Source organism: Jaminaea rosea (genome assembly GCF_003144245.1).
Source record: "Jaminaea rosea strain MCA 5214 unplaced genomic scaffold BDZ90scaffold_1, whole genome shotgun sequence".
NCBI lineage: Eukaryota > Fungi > Basidiomycota > Exobasidiomycetes > Microstromatales > Jaminaea > Jaminaea rosea.
Window position 1 is genome coordinate 11,886 of NW_020289975.1, and position 15,270 is coordinate 27,155.

General features: G+C 62.6%; 5 protein-coding genes across 5 annotated transcripts; 1 reads left to right on the plus strand and 4 right to left on the minus strand.

Annotated features, from left to right (window-relative positions):
• Nucleotides 1-47: 47 nt before the first annotated feature.
• Nucleotides 48-5,687, minus strand: BDZ90DRAFT_228936 (hypothetical protein). Its single transcript, XM_025504854.1, has one exon. The coding sequence runs from the start codon at nucleotides 5,490-5,492 to the stop codon at nucleotides 264-266; it is 5,229 nt and encodes a 1,742-aa protein (XP_025364497.1). The 5' UTR covers nucleotides 5,493-5,687; the 3' UTR covers nucleotides 48-263.
• Nucleotides 5,688-6,147: 460 nt separating this feature from the next.
• BDZ90DRAFT_272584 (hypothetical protein) lies at nucleotides 6,148-9,872 on the plus strand (the record flags this gene model as incomplete). Its single annotated transcript, XM_025508773.1, has 2 exons — nucleotides 6,148-6,293; nucleotides 6,332-9,872. The coding sequence occupies 2 exons, from the start codon at nucleotides 6,148-6,150 to the stop codon at nucleotides 9,870-9,872; spliced, it is 3,687 nt and encodes a 1,228-aa protein (XP_025364498.1).
• Nucleotides 9,873-9,919: 47 nt separating this feature from the next.
• Nucleotides 9,920-11,014, minus strand: BDZ90DRAFT_228937 (hypothetical protein). The gene is made up of 2 exons (XM_025504855.1): nucleotides 10,884-11,014; nucleotides 9,920-10,798 (listed from the first exon to the last, which is right to left on the minus strand). Exons 1-2 carry the CDS (start codon nucleotides 10,966-10,968, stop codon nucleotides 9,960-9,962), a joined length of 924 nt encoding a protein of 307 aa, XP_025364499.1. The 5' UTR covers nucleotides 10,969-11,014; the 3' UTR covers nucleotides 9,920-9,959.
• Nucleotides 11,015-11,359: 345 nt separating this feature from the next.
• BDZ90DRAFT_208597 (sure-like protein) lies at nucleotides 11,360-12,277 on the minus strand (the record flags this gene model as incomplete). The annotated part of the gene is made up of 1 exon (XM_025504014.1): nucleotides 11,360-12,277. A coding segment is annotated over one exon (918 nt), but the record flags the coding sequence as incomplete, so codon positions are not given.
• Nucleotides 12,278-12,685: 408 nt separating this feature from the next.
• Nucleotides 12,686-14,100, minus strand: BDZ90DRAFT_228939 (hypothetical protein). The gene has a single exon (XM_025504856.1). It carries the CDS (start codon nucleotides 14,080-14,082, stop codon nucleotides 12,931-12,933), a length of 1,152 nt encoding a protein of 383 aa, XP_025364501.1. The 5' UTR covers nucleotides 14,083-14,100; the 3' UTR covers nucleotides 12,686-12,930.
• Nucleotides 14,101-15,270: the final 1,170 nt, after the last annotated feature.

The following is a 15,270-nucleotide window of genomic DNA, read 5'->3' on the forward strand; positions in this document are numbered from 1 at the left end:
GAGGGCTGCGCGGCAATCCATGCGCATGCTCAATTGCGAGGATTTCCTCCTGATCGATTCGAATTCGCGCCATTCATTTACATTCAGGCAGCAAGCACAGCGCGATATACAGGGTCGAGAGGGTAGGTAGGTAGGCAGGTGGGTAGAGAGACCGAAAGACGCGCGAGCCGATGAGATAGGTAGATAGAGTCCTTGCCACCATCTCCAAGAGTCCAAGTCCATTCGCGCGAACGCACGCACGCACGCACGCACGCACGTACGCCTCAACGCGGCACCTTTGCCCCCGCCACTCCCCCCTTCAATGGCGGCGAGCTGCTCGTCTTCCCCGCAGGCCCCGCATGCCCCGCGTGCCCCGCCAACCTCTCAGCCTCCCTCTGCCAGTATCGCGCACGCTGTTCCGCCTCCCCGACCCCCTGCTTCAACGCAGCAAGATCGATAGCCTGCTCCTTGACAACGCGCTGTAATCGCTGCGCCTCATCCGTGGTATTGCGCGCCGCCACCCCGCCAAGGTCCGTACTGGTCCGCTTCATCGATGCGGGCGTGGTGCCCGTGCCGTTGCTGTTGGTCGAAAAGTCCGAGTGCGTCCCCCCGTTCGAGCGTCGCGGAGCCACTCTGGCCCCCTTGAGCATCCGACTCTTGGCAGCAATATCCGCCTCGAGGGCTCGATGACCATTAGAGAGCTCTTCGAGCAACTTGCGCTTAAACGGACTACCCGGTCGCGAAGCGCTAGCCTTACTCTCCTCCTCCTGTCGTACGATGTCCTGCAGATTGGTAAACGTATTGGTGTGCGCAAGGTGAGAGGAAGAAAGCTGTCGTTCCAACTCGACGATCCGCGCCTCGCTCTGCTCGCGCAGTGATTCGAGAGCAAGCGCTGTACGACGCGAGTGGCTGAGCGCTTCGTCCCGTTCGCGCTCCACTCCACGGAGGGCCGTCGACGAGGAGGAGGAGCTGGGCACCTTGCCGTCTTGCAGCGTCGTCGTAGCAGCCGCCACCGCCGCCCCCGCTCCGGCCTGCGCGCGATTGAGCCGCGCATTCTCGCGCACTAGATCCTCATTCTCGCCCATCAACCTCATCTTGACCTTCTCCAAACTCGCATTTACCCTCCCCAACTTCTCCAGATCGGCACGCATCTCCCGCAACTCGTCGTCCGTCTTGCGCTTCGCCTCGGCGTACACGTGGACGTGCTCGATCGTCGTCTTGCCCGTGAGGGATTGAGCCTTGCGGAGGTCTCCCGAGAGGAGGGCGATCTCGTTGCGCATCTTTGCCAGCTCTGCATCCTTTGCTGTCGCCTGCTGCTCGGCGTGAGAGCGGGAACGTCGTACAGCCTGCTCAGCCTCGGCCCGCGCTTGTTGCTCCGCCTCGAGTAACTGCGCAGTCTCCTCGGCCTGGGCTTGCCATGCGGAGCGAGAGCGCTCGCACTCGATGAGGGCGTCCTCGTGGTCTTGCAGCTCAGCATTGGCGCCACTCAACGCCGCATCCAGCTCCCCCTTGGCCGCCTTGAGCTTTTCCAGCGCAGACTCCGCCGTATCGGCACGCTGCTTGTGCCCCTCCATCTCGCCACGCGTGGCACGATGAGCCGCCTGAGTTGCAGCGAGCTCGCTGGCCGCCTCTCCCGCCTTCTTGGTGTGTTCGTCCAGCTTGGCGGTCAGGTTGCGCTGCGCCGTAGTCGTCTCGGCGTGCTGTCGCTTCGCACCGTCCAGCTGTGCTCTGAGCGCATTGACCTGCTCGAGGGCCGCTTGTTTCTCCTTGGCATGCTCGCCCATCTGGTTGCGCAGCCCAGCAAGCTCCTCCTCCTTGATACGCTGCACCTCGCGCTGCTTGACGTCCTCGCTCGATTTAGCCTCGATGACGCGTCGAGTCTCATCCAGGTCGCGCTGCAGAGCCTCTCGCGCCTTGGCGCCTTGCGTTACTTCGGCCTTGGCCGTTGCGAGCTCAGCACGCAGCTTGGTGACGGATTCACTCTGCTGGCGTTGCGCCGTCTCGTGCGCAGTCTTGGCCTCTGCGAGCTCCTTCTCCAGCAGCGTCACGCGCCCCTCGCGCTCCTTGACCGCGCCCTGCGCAGCCTCAGCAGCCCGTCTTGCCTCCTCGAGCTCGAAGCCCACCTTGCGCACCTCGTCGCGCAGCCTCTTCACCTCGCTCTGCTCCACCCCTCGCCCCTCCTGTTCCGCCGCAAGCAGGCCTTCCAGCTCGCTCACACGCGCATTGAGTCGCTTCTGATGTCGATCCAGGTCCTCCCCGCCCGCCTTGACTTTGCGCTCCAACTCCCCGCGCACAGCGACGAGGGCATCGCGTTGCGCGAGTAAGTCGGCGTGCGTGGCGCTTTGCGCGCTCAAATCCGAGGTGAGGGTCGCCTCTCGCTCTTGCCACTCCTTTTGCCCCGCCTCGAGTCGCAAGAGATGTTCCGCCGCCTGGTCGAACGCGGCTTGCAGCTCCAGTCGCGCACCCTCCGCCTCCTTCTGCCCACGCATGGCCCGCTCGAGCTGGTCGTCCAGCTGATCCACGTCGCGCTGCATGGCCGCCAAGTCCTCCTCTAGCCCGGCCTCCCTCTCGCGTGATCGCGTAAGCTGCTGGTCCTTCTCTGCCAGCAAGGCGCGCTCAGAGTCGAGCTGCTCCTCGACGCGCTGCTTCTCGCTCTCAAGCCCGGCCTTGAGCGCAGCAAGGGCTTCCCGCTCCTTGGCGTCACGCTGCGCTCTCTCCGTCGCGAGGGCGAGCTCCGCCTCCTTGCGCTTCAGCTCCTCGTCGTGGCGTGTCGCCTTGAGGAGGGGGCGTACTTTACTGTAGAGCTGCCACCAGGGCCAGTCGCGCAGCTCGACGTAGAGGCGCGCATTTCGCTGGATAGTCCGCACAGCCGCAGCGCGATTGAGCACCTTTTTCATCTGTCTCCTCGCGGTGAACATCCGGCATCCCGCCTGGAAGCGCGAGAAGATCTCGAAAAGCAAGGCATCCCTCCTCTCCTCGAGCTCGGCGAGAACCCCAGCTTTGAAGAAGATCTTGGTCAGCCCAATCTTGACAACGCCTCCGTCCAGGGCGAGGGCCTCTATCATGCGTTGCGCAGCTTTACGCCCGTCCATGTATCCTCGCGGGATAATGTCCGGCGTGAGTACCTCGTACCTGGTGCGGAATTCGTTGAACAGCAGACGATTCGGATAACCCAAGCGCGCGATTCGGATGCCCTCTAGCACGCCGTTGCACCTGAGCTGCTCTAGGACCAACGGGAGCGCCATGACGCCTGGGGTGCGAGTGGCGTTGGGGACTATGCAGCGGACAAAGTGTGGTTGGGTGCTGCCCAGCTGGTTCATCAGCGTCGTGAGCTGCTCCTTGTGCTTCTGCGCGAGGGTACGGAAGGCGCCACGCTTCTGGCGACGCTTGGCGGGCGAGGCGCTGACGCCATTGGGCCCTGCTGATGCTGCGCTCGGCGTGGCCTCGTCGTCGGGGAGGTACTCTGCGAAGAGGCCCGCCACAAAACGATCCGTCGACTCGGCCATGACGCGCGTGAGGTTATCGTTGAGCGGATCCTTGTTCTTGTCCAGCCACCCCTCCGTACGGTACTCCACATTCCCCGCATAGTGCCTCACGGTGAAGCCTGTAGCGAAGCGAGCGGCCACAAACTTCGTCGAGCCGTGCGCCACACCCCTCTCCTTGGCCGCTGCCGCTCCCTGCACATCCCTCGCGCTCCCATCCTTGTTCGCTCCCCAGATGCGCGCACACTTCTCCGTAAAGGTCTCGTCCGTCGCTTTGGGCATGATACACTCCTCGTCCAGACAGCTCAGGATCCCCACAGGCGTCGAGCTCTCAATCAGATCGATGGTGGGTTGCAGGTCGAGGCCAAAGTTGACAAAGTCCCACTCGATGCCCTCTCGACTGTACTCCTCCTGCTCGAGGACGAACATGTGGTGGTTGAAGAACTGCTGAAGCTTCTCGTTTGTGTAATTGATGCAGAGCTGCTCGAAGCTGTTGTGCTCAAAAATTTCGAAGCCCGCTATGTCCAGTACCCCGATGAACGTACTCTTGGACGTGGGCCGGTCCAGAGCGGTGTTGATCCGCGCGACGATGCGCGCAAACGTCTTCTCGTAGAGCGTCTTGCACAGGGCGGCCATCTCCTCGACGACTTGCCTCCCCGTGCGCGACTGAGTCACCCACTCGCGGCCGGCCTTGACTCGCGGACGGAGGAGGGCTTTGGTGAGCTCCGACTCGGGGACCCCGAGGAGATGGCAGGCTTTTTCCACTTGCGCAGGGTTGGTAATGCGCGCCTGCTCTGAGCGGTCCGAGGCCAGCTCGATGTTGCCAACCTGGAGGATAGACGCTACGACGCGCAACAAGTTGTGCTGCTCCTCACCGCTGAAACCGACTGTATCCAGCGCCTTCTTCAGCGTCTGCCACTCGGCCGTATCGTCCATGCCTTCGACGTTCTGGCGCGACCCTTTCAGGTAGGCATAGTCGCCCGGGTTGCCCGTGAGGAGCAGCTTGTCGAGCAACTCCCTCTCTCCACTCCTCAGCAGCTGATAGAAGACGTGGAAACTCCTCTCCTTTTCGCTGCGATTGTGCACGCGGGACTTTTCGAGGAGGTACCAGTCGATGTTCGCTCCAGCAATGGCGCCCACCGACGTAAATTCGATGCGCACAAACTTGCCGAAGCGACTCGAGTTGTTGTTGCGGATCGTCTGCGCGTTGCCGAATGCTTCGAGGATGGGATTGGCCTGGAGAATCTGCCTCTCGAGCAGACCGAGACGCTTCTGCCCTATTGCCGAGTTACCATCCAGCCTGTCCATGACGTAGCGTGAGCTGCCCGAGCGGGTGAGGGCGCCCAGCACCGAGGGCGACGCGGAGGTCGAGGACGTTGCGTCGTTGCTGCCGCTGCTGCCCGGCGCCATATCCGCAGCGACGGCGGCGAGGTATTGAATCACCTTCTTGGTATTTTCCGTCTTTCCCGCCCCCGACTCGCCCGTGATGAGCAAGCTCTGGTTCTCCCGATTGTCCAGCATGTTGCGCATAGCCTCGTCCGCTACTGCGTATACGTGCGGCGGGTTCTCCTCTCTTCTTCTCCCCTTGTATGCTGCCACTACGCTGTCGGTGTAGATGGGAAGGTTGTGATAGGGATTGACGGCTACGAGGAAGAGGCCCGAGTATGTGTAGATGAGTCCGCGCTGATAGCGCTGCCTCAAACAATGGCTGACGCCTGCCTCGCTCAAAAAGGTCAAGTCGGCAATATTCTCGCTCAGCTCGAATCGTGGAGGATTCTGGCGCGAGATCTCGCCACTCTGAACTGTTCTCTGACTCCCATCGTCGACGCATACTACGACGGTGGTGTCCTTTGCTGGGTTCTCGTTGATGACGTAGGCGGAGAGGTAGCCTGCGTCGGGCGAAGGGATCCAGACGTACTTCTTGGACGCAAACTCGGCTGCTGCGGCCGCTTCTGCTGCGCTCGTCGAGGAAGCGCCGCCTGTGAGGGGGGCGAGGGGTTGTGATGAGGACGAGGGGATGGCAGCTGGCATCGTGGGCGAGAGGTGGGCGCGGCGCGATGCGGGTCGAGGACGAGGGCCAGGATGAGGGCGAGGCAGCCAGTCGAGGGGAGAGGAGAATCTAGTGCAATGCTACTCCAGCCTGCGTCTTGTCGTGTCGAGTCGTAGTCGCGACAGGGGCTCTTGATGATCGTCTACGCCGCCTCTGACTGGATTGGGCATGGGATGGTGAGAAGTGAAAGTGACGTCGCTCCCTCGCTCCGCCTGTGCGTCGTCTCCACCGCGCCGGCACCCGCGCCCGCGCCCGTGTGTTGATCTAACTCAGGGGCGTCGTCGTCGTCGTCGTCGTCCGCTCTCCTTGGTTGGTTGGTCTCATCCGCGAGGCGGGGCGGGGCAAGAGGGCGCACGCAGCCTGCGCCCCGCGCCGCTTTCAGTCTCGTCACCACATGGCAGCGGACCAGAAACACGCGTCTGGGTGAAATTGGCGTGCGTCTCTCCTGTCCGTCCAAGTCGACGAGGGTCCAACTCGCACCTGGCACTCGCACCCCACCTCCCCACCTCCCCACCTCCCCATCGCCCCTCGTCAGGATGCCACTTCACCTCGCTCAGCACAAGAGCTACCACCCTTACAAGCGCGAAAACATAGAGCGCGTACGGAGAGACGAGGAGGAGGCAAGACTCAAGCAAGATGACCTGCAAGAGCGAGCAAGGCAGGCCGACGCGGAAGCTCGAGTGGAACTGTTGCGCAGCAGCAGGGGTGGGGATGAAGGGGCGCTACCTTCAACAGAGAGACGAGACGAGCCTTCCTCTTCATCATCTTCGCGGGATTCCATCGTAAACCAGCGAAACCACGCACCCAATCGCTCCCGCAGTCGCGACCTTGGCGTCAACTCGGGCAAGGGCAAGGGCAGGCACGCCGACGGGGACCCGCCAGGCGTCTATCTCTCTGATCCGGCCCTAGCGCAAGACGGACCAGCATGGTACGCCTCGCCCGATCTGCAGGGTCCCAAGCAGCGCCGCAAGACGGAAGAACAACGCCTCGAGGATGCATACAAGGATACACGATCCAAGACGAGCCATGATCCGCTTACGGCCATGGAGGGGTTTTTGGCCAAGAGGGAGGAGGCCAAGAGGAGCAGCAGGGTTGATGCAGATGAGCAGGAGGCGGAGAGGGGAAGAGGGCAGGGGCAGGGAGGCATCAGCTCGTACAAGCATTATGTGCAGCCATCGACCTCGCGAGAGGATGATGGCGAGACGCAGGCGCAGAGCCAGGATTTTCAAGGGCGCCCAAAGAACATCGATCCGGGCGGCATCGCCGCAGCGAGCGAGATGACGAGCATAGACGAAGCAGACGACGTGGAGACGGGCGATCTCGCCGAGAAGAGCGGCACACCGGGACTAGAGCTGGGTACGACGAGCCACGTCGACCGGATAGGCACCGCAGAGAGGAGGATCATCAAAGTCGAAGGAGAGGTCGAGGAGATGAGGGACGACGCAGCCACCGTGGACGAGAGCGCTCCTGCTCCTCGCCACGCCGACACGAGCGGAACCACCAGCGCGGCGAACGACAGCGCGGTGGACGACAGCACGCAGCACGACAGCACGGATAGCCTCCTCGCAGCACCACGCAGTCCCTACGCGGGCGAGTCAATGTACCCCGTCCTCCTTGGTGAGATGATCGACACGGTGCTCGGTGCAGAATCGCACCTCTTCGACGAACGGGAGACGCTGGTGCTCACGCATTACGCACGGCTGCCCTACGAGGCGCGCTACCTCTTCTCGCGGCTGATCCAGCGCAAGGACACCTGGCATCGTCTCGAAGCTCTACGTCAGGCCTACGCCACTGAGATTGTCGACATCGAAGCAGCCATAGCCGCTCTTATCGGCGTGGAGACACGGCCGGAGACGGAGGCAGCGCACCCGCGCTTCCTCATCACGCACGAGGACGCCACCCCTGCTGGTCAGGAGGAGCTACTGCACCTTCTCACCCTCGACGAGCTCAAGGTCCTCGCAAAACGCATGCAAACACCAAAGGCGGGCACAACAAAGGGAAGCATCATTGCTGCCCTGCTCACAACGCGCAGTCAGGGTACGCTCGCCTCGCATTTCTTCGCATCCTCCTCACCGCGCAAGCCCGGGACCGCTGCACAGCCTGCGCCGCCCCCCTCGGCAGCATCATCATCGTCGTCGTCTCGCCAGCTCTCCCTCAGCTTCACCTCCTCGGGCCGCAAGTCTTCTCAATCCACCCGCCTCGCACACCAAGTCACCGCCCTTCTCGGGCCCCTACTCCGCCTCTCCCCCTCGGTGCGAAGCCTAATCGATCGCGTCGCCTTTGTCTTCTACCGCGGCTCCATGCTAGGCGGCACCGCTCTCACCACGGCTGTCCTCTCTCGGTCTAGACGCCGCAACTACCCGCGCTACCAGACACAGCGATCCCCGGACCTGTGGGGGAGTCGGGAGGAGTTGTTAAGGTACGAGGAGGCAGTCGCGATGGAGAATCGGATGGAGGAGCTGCTACAGTGGGGGGATGGGAGTGAGGCCACATTCCAGAAGGCGTTGGAGCTATTCGAGAGCGTGTGGCCCGTTTGGCGAGAGACGGTTCGCGAGCTGGACGCTCAGCAGCAGACGCCAAGCAACGCCGACGCCAGCCGCAGTGCGCCCGCGTATCATCGCAAACGCTTCCACTCTGGCTGGCCTCAAACGCGCATAGTCTACAAAGGCTGCACGGTCCTCGCTCGCTTCAAGCTGCACGACCGCGAAGCAGAGGTACTCCGTGCCCTCCTCGCGCAACGCCATTTCCGTCGGGGCAAACGCGGCGAGTGGTACGATCGTCTGGCGCTCATTACTGCGATGTACTCCGCGGGTCTCGGAGAGGACAAGAGTGAGGCGGCCAAGATGCGCGCAAAGGGCGAGGCCCTGACGATCGCTGTGGCGGGCGTGGAAGATCGCGATACGCACCTGATTTACCACGATCAGCTACAGCGCCGTATCGTTAGGCTGGAGGGACAGCTCCCCATTCCCAAGGGGGAGAAGCACGATTTCTCCTATGCGAAGCTGAAGAAGTGCAAGGAGCGCACCTTCTCCGGGATTAGGCTCGACGTTATGGATCATGAGAGTGGAGCCGTGGATCTCGCTGCGGGTCAGACGTTGCTTGCTCCCCTGCCTAGCCCGACGGGGACGGGGAGGGGGAGGAGCCCCACAAAGGGCGGGTCGCCGATCAAGGGAGATGGGGCAGCTTCTCCTGATACCGCGATGAGCTCGACGCCTACCTCTTCGACACCGCAGGGCTCCCGATTCCAAGCGCGCGCCCCGCTACGCAAGATAGTCAGGGTGGAGCGCCAAGTCTCCCCGCTGAAGGGAGCGCGGCCTATGAAACGCGACCTTTCGAGCAGCTCCGACCTCCTCCTTCCTCCCAGCCCTCTCGACTCGCCTGGGGGTAACGTCAACGACATGGGTCTGACGCGCAGCCCGAGCTCTAGCAGCCTACTAGACGCGTCCTCTCTTCCCGACTCTGTCCTCTCCCAATACTACGAAACAACCCGCAAGGAGCGTCGCCGCGACATGCACTCCGTCTGGCGCGGTCCGTCGGACGGCTCACCCTGTCGCGTCGAGTCCCTAGTCCTGCAGCGCTACGCTCAAGAAGGGTACGTGGGGAGGCACGACGAGGGAGGGATGTTGAAGATGCTCTTCGCCCTCTGTATGTGGGACGTGCTCTTTGCCAGCGGAGAGGTACGCGCGCCCGACGGAGGGAGCGTGGTGGTGACCGACGTCTTCGAGACGCCCTACCAACGCGCACCTCTCGATTTGGCAGAGGACGCTTTCGCCGTAACCCGCGCGGCGCTCATTCGTCCCCGGCTTGCCCTCATATCCAACGGAGGCGCGCCGCAGCTGGTGGCAGAAGTCGATGAGCGAGAGCGCGCCCGTGCTACATGGGCGGTAGGGTGTCGCTGGGACGCTTTTTCGCGCGAGGAGCTCCTCGAGGTGGCCGAGCTGATGCCGGGCCCGGCGCTCGCCTTTGTGTTCCAGATGATGTGCGAGGAGTGGGGGCATTGTAGTGGTGGTATGCCCGATTTGATCGTCTGGCGGCCGCGTGCCGAGGAGGGGCAGATCGCAATCAAGAAGGAGGAGGAGGCGGAGGAGAATGGTGGTCAGGGACCCTCGGTCAAGCTGTGCGAGGTGAAAGGGCCCGGCGACAAGTTGAGCGAAACGCAAAAGGTGTGGATCGATGTGCTTTTGCGCGCTGGGTTGGAGGTGGAGGTCAGTCTGGTGAGAGAGAAGGGCGACGAGGGCGACGAGGGCGACGAGGATGAGGGGCCGCCTGGGACGAGGAAGAGCGCCAGTCCTGTCAAGAAGGAGGCGACGTCGAAGAGAGCGGGGTGGTTGACTGTTGGCAAGGGCACGAAGAAGGGATGAGAACCCCCTGCATCGACGCGCGCACGCACGCACGCACGCGCGAGCGCACTCATCTGTAGCATATCATCAATCGCATTACGTCTCCACCTACCAATCCTCGTGCGGCGCAAGGAAGGGTAGCTGCGAGGGGGCCCCTCCTCCTCCGACTCTGGCACAAAAAGGCATTTCCATCTCTGCGAGGAAGAGTGGCCCCTCCCCCCTCTGCTCCTTAGCATTATCGGCGAAGAGAGCGTCTCCGCTGCTCAGCATCTCGCCTTCCGTCGCCGCCTCTTCCCCTTCTCGCTGCACCGGCTCCTCCTTCCCGCCTTCACCGTGCCCCTCGCGTCCAGCCTTGGCGTACACGTCCCTGTCGATCCACCCAATACGATGCTCGTCCCCGAACCCACCCACAGCATAGATCTTCTCGACGACAAAGCGCACCCACAGGGCCTGATGCGGGCTATCCTTCGCTCCAGGCGCCCAATGCGCCGCATCTGGGTGGCAACGAAGGAAGGCGCTCCTAACTTCCTCGACGGAGCTCGCGCTCGAGCTCGAGTTGAGCGGCTCCATATGCCCAAAGAGAGTGAAGCGCAACTTGCTCGGCATACCTCTCCGCCAGCTGGGACGCTTCGGGTCCCACCCCTCACCCTGACTACCAAGGTGTCGCGCGTCGGGGACCGCTGGATCCGGATTGCTCGCAACGGCGAAACTGACATTGACCCGTTCGCCATTGGGCGTGTGGGAGAGGGCGTTTCGCCAGTTCTGGGAAACGGGAAGAGCAATGAATGCGAGGTCTCCGTTGGAGTAGGCGGGGCAGAAGTACTCGTGGCCGGAGAGCGGAGGGGGAAGGGAAGGGGAGTCTGAGCCGGGAGGGTAGAGGGTGGAGAGGACGCCTACGCCTTGGTGCTCGTGCGGAGAGGAGAGGAGAGTGCGAACTTGCTGGGCGGCTGCGAGGAGGAGCAGCGAGATCCATGGTCAGCTGCTGGACGACTCGGCGATGTGACGATGAGAATCCGCTCAGCGCTCTCTCACCTTGCTCCTGCGTCTCCCAAGCAGCAATACAGGTGATAAGGCTGGAGGCAAGACCAGCAATCAAGGCGAGGTGACGTGTCATCATACAGCGATGCGATGTAGTGAGAGGGCAATGCAACGATGGGGAGAACGGGGAGGGGAAAGAGCGGACAGGGGATTCATCCGGGCTCAAACGGTGCCGTCAGCCTCGCACGGGCCCGCGCGATGCAAGGCGGTCAGGCAAGCAGGCAGGCGTCGTCTGGACGGGCAAGCCTCCCTTACATCCTCTCATTCTCACGCCGCTCCTGTCATTCACGTCAATCACGCCTCACGCGACACGTCATCAAACCAATCAAACGACGCCCGATCTTCACTTCAATCATTCATTGCACCCGCCCATCGCCTAAACGAGCGGTATCTCGTGCCACGCCGCCCGCCTAGTACTTGCCGCTGTTGATCAAAAAGTTCGCAAAGTCCACCTGCGGCCTAGTCTTCAACGTCTTGTCCACTGGCGCATCATAGTCTGTGCTAAAGATGCTCACGCTCGCTCTGCAGTCCCCACCATCGATGTACTCCGTCTCACCGGGAAGGGAGCAATCCCCACTGTTGCACTTGTTCAAGCCAGTCCCCTCGGGAGTGGCGTACTCCTCGTACTGAGGGAGATTGTTGCTCCCTACGACGAGCTTGTCGATGTTGGCCTTGCCTGTCAGGCGGGTCGTGGCCCACTTGGGCTTCTGGTTCGGGCAGGAAGACGTTGTGGGTGAGAAGTTGATGTTGAGACCAATGGCTTGAGGCAGGAGACGTCCCTGCTTGTTCTGCTGGGACCAAGCCGAGACAAAGTTGGCAATCTGGGTGCCGAGGATGTTGCTCTCGTCCTGTGCATTGTCCACATCGAGAGTCTTGTAGCTGCGCGCCTTGGACGACGAGGAGAAAGCCATAGCAGGATAGCCGCGCTCAATGGCCGCGTAGGTGGCACCGATGGTACCGCTCAGCGTGTAGAGGAAAGGGCCCAAGTTGGTCCCTTCGTTGGGCCCGCTCACGATGAGGTCTGGTCCGTCATCGCCAAAGTACTTGACTTGGTCCAGCGCCCAGAACACCGCAGCGGTAGGCGTGCCATCGAAGTACGTGATGGCCGGGTCCGTCTCGTTGCGTCCGAAGTAGGGCGCAGATGCCGGGATCGAATCGCCACGACCAGGGGTAACGATCGTCTGGTTCACGGGGAGCTTGACAGTTCCTCCCGTCCCGGACTGTTGGTGCGCCTCAGAGGCGATGGTGACGTTGTGGCCTGCGGAGCGCAGCGCGTAGTACGTGGCGCGGATATTGGCCGATTCCCAGCTGTCGTCGTTGGTGAGGATGATCTTGAGCTTGCGCGGCGAGGATTTGACATTCTTGTAGCCGCCGGCATTGACGCCGTAGGGCTTGTCAGCGCGAGACTCGAGGGCAGAGGAGCCCGGGTTCGTCGGGGCGGCCGCGGCGAGGGTCGTAGCGACTGTGAGGAAGCTAAGGAGGGCGGCGAACTTCATGGTGAATAGAGTGGGATATGAGAATGGCTTCAGGTTTGCCTCCTCCCCGTCGCCTCGCCCTCGTCTCGCATTGTTATATCATCGCGGATGAGACCCTGAGACCGCTTCCTTCGCACCTCGCACGTTCCATCCCCCCTCACCAGAATCCAAGTTTCCCCGCGAGCGCGACTCTCTGCCGCCAAGCGCTCGCCGCTCGCCCTCGCGCTCTCTCTTCGGCTAGGAATGGGGAAAGACCGGATCGTGAGAGCGATAAAATGGATCGCCGTTGGAAGCTTTTTCCGTCTTCGAAGCATGCAAATCGATTAGGAACGACGTGAATCGTCCTCGCGTGCAGCGTGGGCAGGGCAGCGAAGGGCAGGGCTGGCTGCACATCGTGCCTGAAGCAACGTGGGCCAGTGCGAGCGCGGCGGAAGGAGAAGCTTGGCTCGGCTTGGGCCCACGCGACACGCGGTGCGATCACCACGCTAAGGAAGGGGAGTGGAGTAGATGACATTACGGGGCGTGGGCCAGACGATAGCAAGGGAGCGGCAACGAGGCCTCCTCTCTCAAGCACTCGTCCCTAAGAGCTGACGCAGCCACGCCTCCCAATCCTCGTCGAGCTCTGCAGAGGGAGGCGTAGGGTCGAAGCCCCCGCCGAGGTTGGTGCCCATACTCACCCCCACGCCGGCCTCCGCACCCCAAGGCATCGCTGCCGTCAAAAGTGTGCGCTCCCTCTCGCGCTGCGCATGCTCACTTCTCCTCTTGACCTCCACAATATACTCCGGCTCGACGTCCTCTCGCCCCCACCCAACTGCAGCCTTCCTCGCCTCCCAGGCCTTGAGGAACGTCGAGTCCCCCAACACGGGCTCCTCGGGCGTGGGCAGCCAATGGAATCCCTGCCCCTTGTAGTGCGCGTCGAATTGCTTGCGCGTTCTTCCCATACCCTCCGTCCTGTGCAGCAGCGCCCAAGCGGCATCCACCGAGGGTCCCGTGGTGTGGGTCTGTAAGAGTCGAAAGAGGTGGATCATTGGGATGGCGGGAACGTGTCGCACAATGAACCAGCCAAATCGCGCGCGTACGGCGCTGTCGCGGAGCAGCTCAGAGTAGTAGGAAATACAGCGCACGCTCAACTCCAGCATGCGCTGCCTCAGATCCTCGAGCTTGTGCGTCTCCCTTCGCGCTGTCCGCCGGGCTTGCAGCGACTCCTCGCCCAAGATGGCGAGCATGCGCGCTTTGGCTAATAAAGAGCTGCCAAACCCTACGATGAGCCGGGAGAGACTGTCTGGCCCGCAGTGGCGGAAGACTTGCGCCTCCAGCCGCGCCTCGAGAACGTCGATGCGGTGCAGCTTTTCGGTGAGGGTCCAGATGGGCGTGGAGAGCTCGAACATGCCCATTGCGGTGAGCCCGCCCTGCCTGGCCTGCTCAGCGCGACACCGCTGGGCGAAATCGGCGAAGAGGGCGCGCATGTAGGGGAAGAGGGCGTCGAGTGAGGCGGACGCTTGTGGCTGTGAGTATGGCTCTCGTGGATGCGCACCTTCCGCCAGGACGTCGTCGCTGAGCGCGTTGGGTACTCTGCGCTGGACGTTGCGCGCAAGCAGGACAGGATCCAAGCCCGCAATCTCCTGGCTACGCCCGTCGAGCGTGGTAATTTCCCACCAGGTGCGACGATGCATCTCCGCCTCTATGCTCTCTCCACCCGTCTCGACGTGGAAATGCATGCGACAAGCGGAGCGTACTACGACGCCCATGACGAGACCGAGGGCGCGTGGATCCAAGCAGCGGAAAATGGCATTGGCGTACAGCGTGAGAGCTTGAACGACGCGCGGATCGGTGCTGCGCCACCCGTCGGCGCGCGCCAGCCAGTAGCGGAATCCGGCCTCGAGCGACTCGTTGCTGCACGCCGTGCTCGTATTGGGCGCCTCGAACGATGCGGTGACGGCAATGCGGTAGATGGCAAAGAAGAGTAGATGGTCGCAGGGCTCGACTTGGTGCGGCGAGTCGATGAGCTTGCTGCCGGCTGCGAGGAGCTTGCGGTGGACGGTGGGCGTGTGCAGGATCTTGATCACTGGGTCGACGCTGTCCATGAACACTCTACGCGGGGGCGGTGATCAGGTCAGTGTGGGCGCCATCGTCTTGGTCGCGCCCGCACGCCGACTCACTGCCATAGCGACCAGATCTCAAAGGCGGAGGGATGCTCAGGCACGCCCTGCCAAGCTGCAGGCGAGGCAAAGAGGCGGGACATCCCGTCTTCAGGGTACAGTCGGTCGAAGAAGTCAAAAATGGCTCCACGCCCACCCACCACCCTCGTAGGAGGCTGCAGAATCTCCTCGACAAATTCGCGCTCAGCCTTTGCCTGGATGGCCGTCGCGCCGGAGCCGTTGCTGTTGCTCGGCGGGAGGGGCTGCGCAGATGTTGAGACGGCGCTAGTGTAGTCCTCGTCTCCTCCCCCTTCCCCCTCCTCGCTCTCTGCAATACTATCAGGGTCCACACCCATCCTCCTCAATCTCCCCTCGTAACGTCGTATCTTTGAGATCAGCGTCGCCTCGGGAAAGCGACTCTTTCGCTTTCGCGTTTCGTCGGGCGGGATCACCGGCACGCACTCGACGCCAAAGCGCACGCATTGGGCACACTTGGGCTTTTCCTTTGTACACTTGACCTTGCGCTCGCTGCACCGCTTGCAGGCGTGCGAGCTCATCGTGCTTGATGATGACGACGGCGATGACGACGACATGGTGAGTGGTCGTGGTAGGGAGCAAAGGGCAACGGAGGAAGCTCGCCCGACGCACCGGGCTAATCAGTCAGGGCGGGAGAGGCGGATGCTCAGCCCGCGCGGAGCGGCTCGGCCCAACTGTGGGAGCGCCCCGATCTCAGCGCCCGATTCAGCCGCGCTCAAATCTCACGAGGTG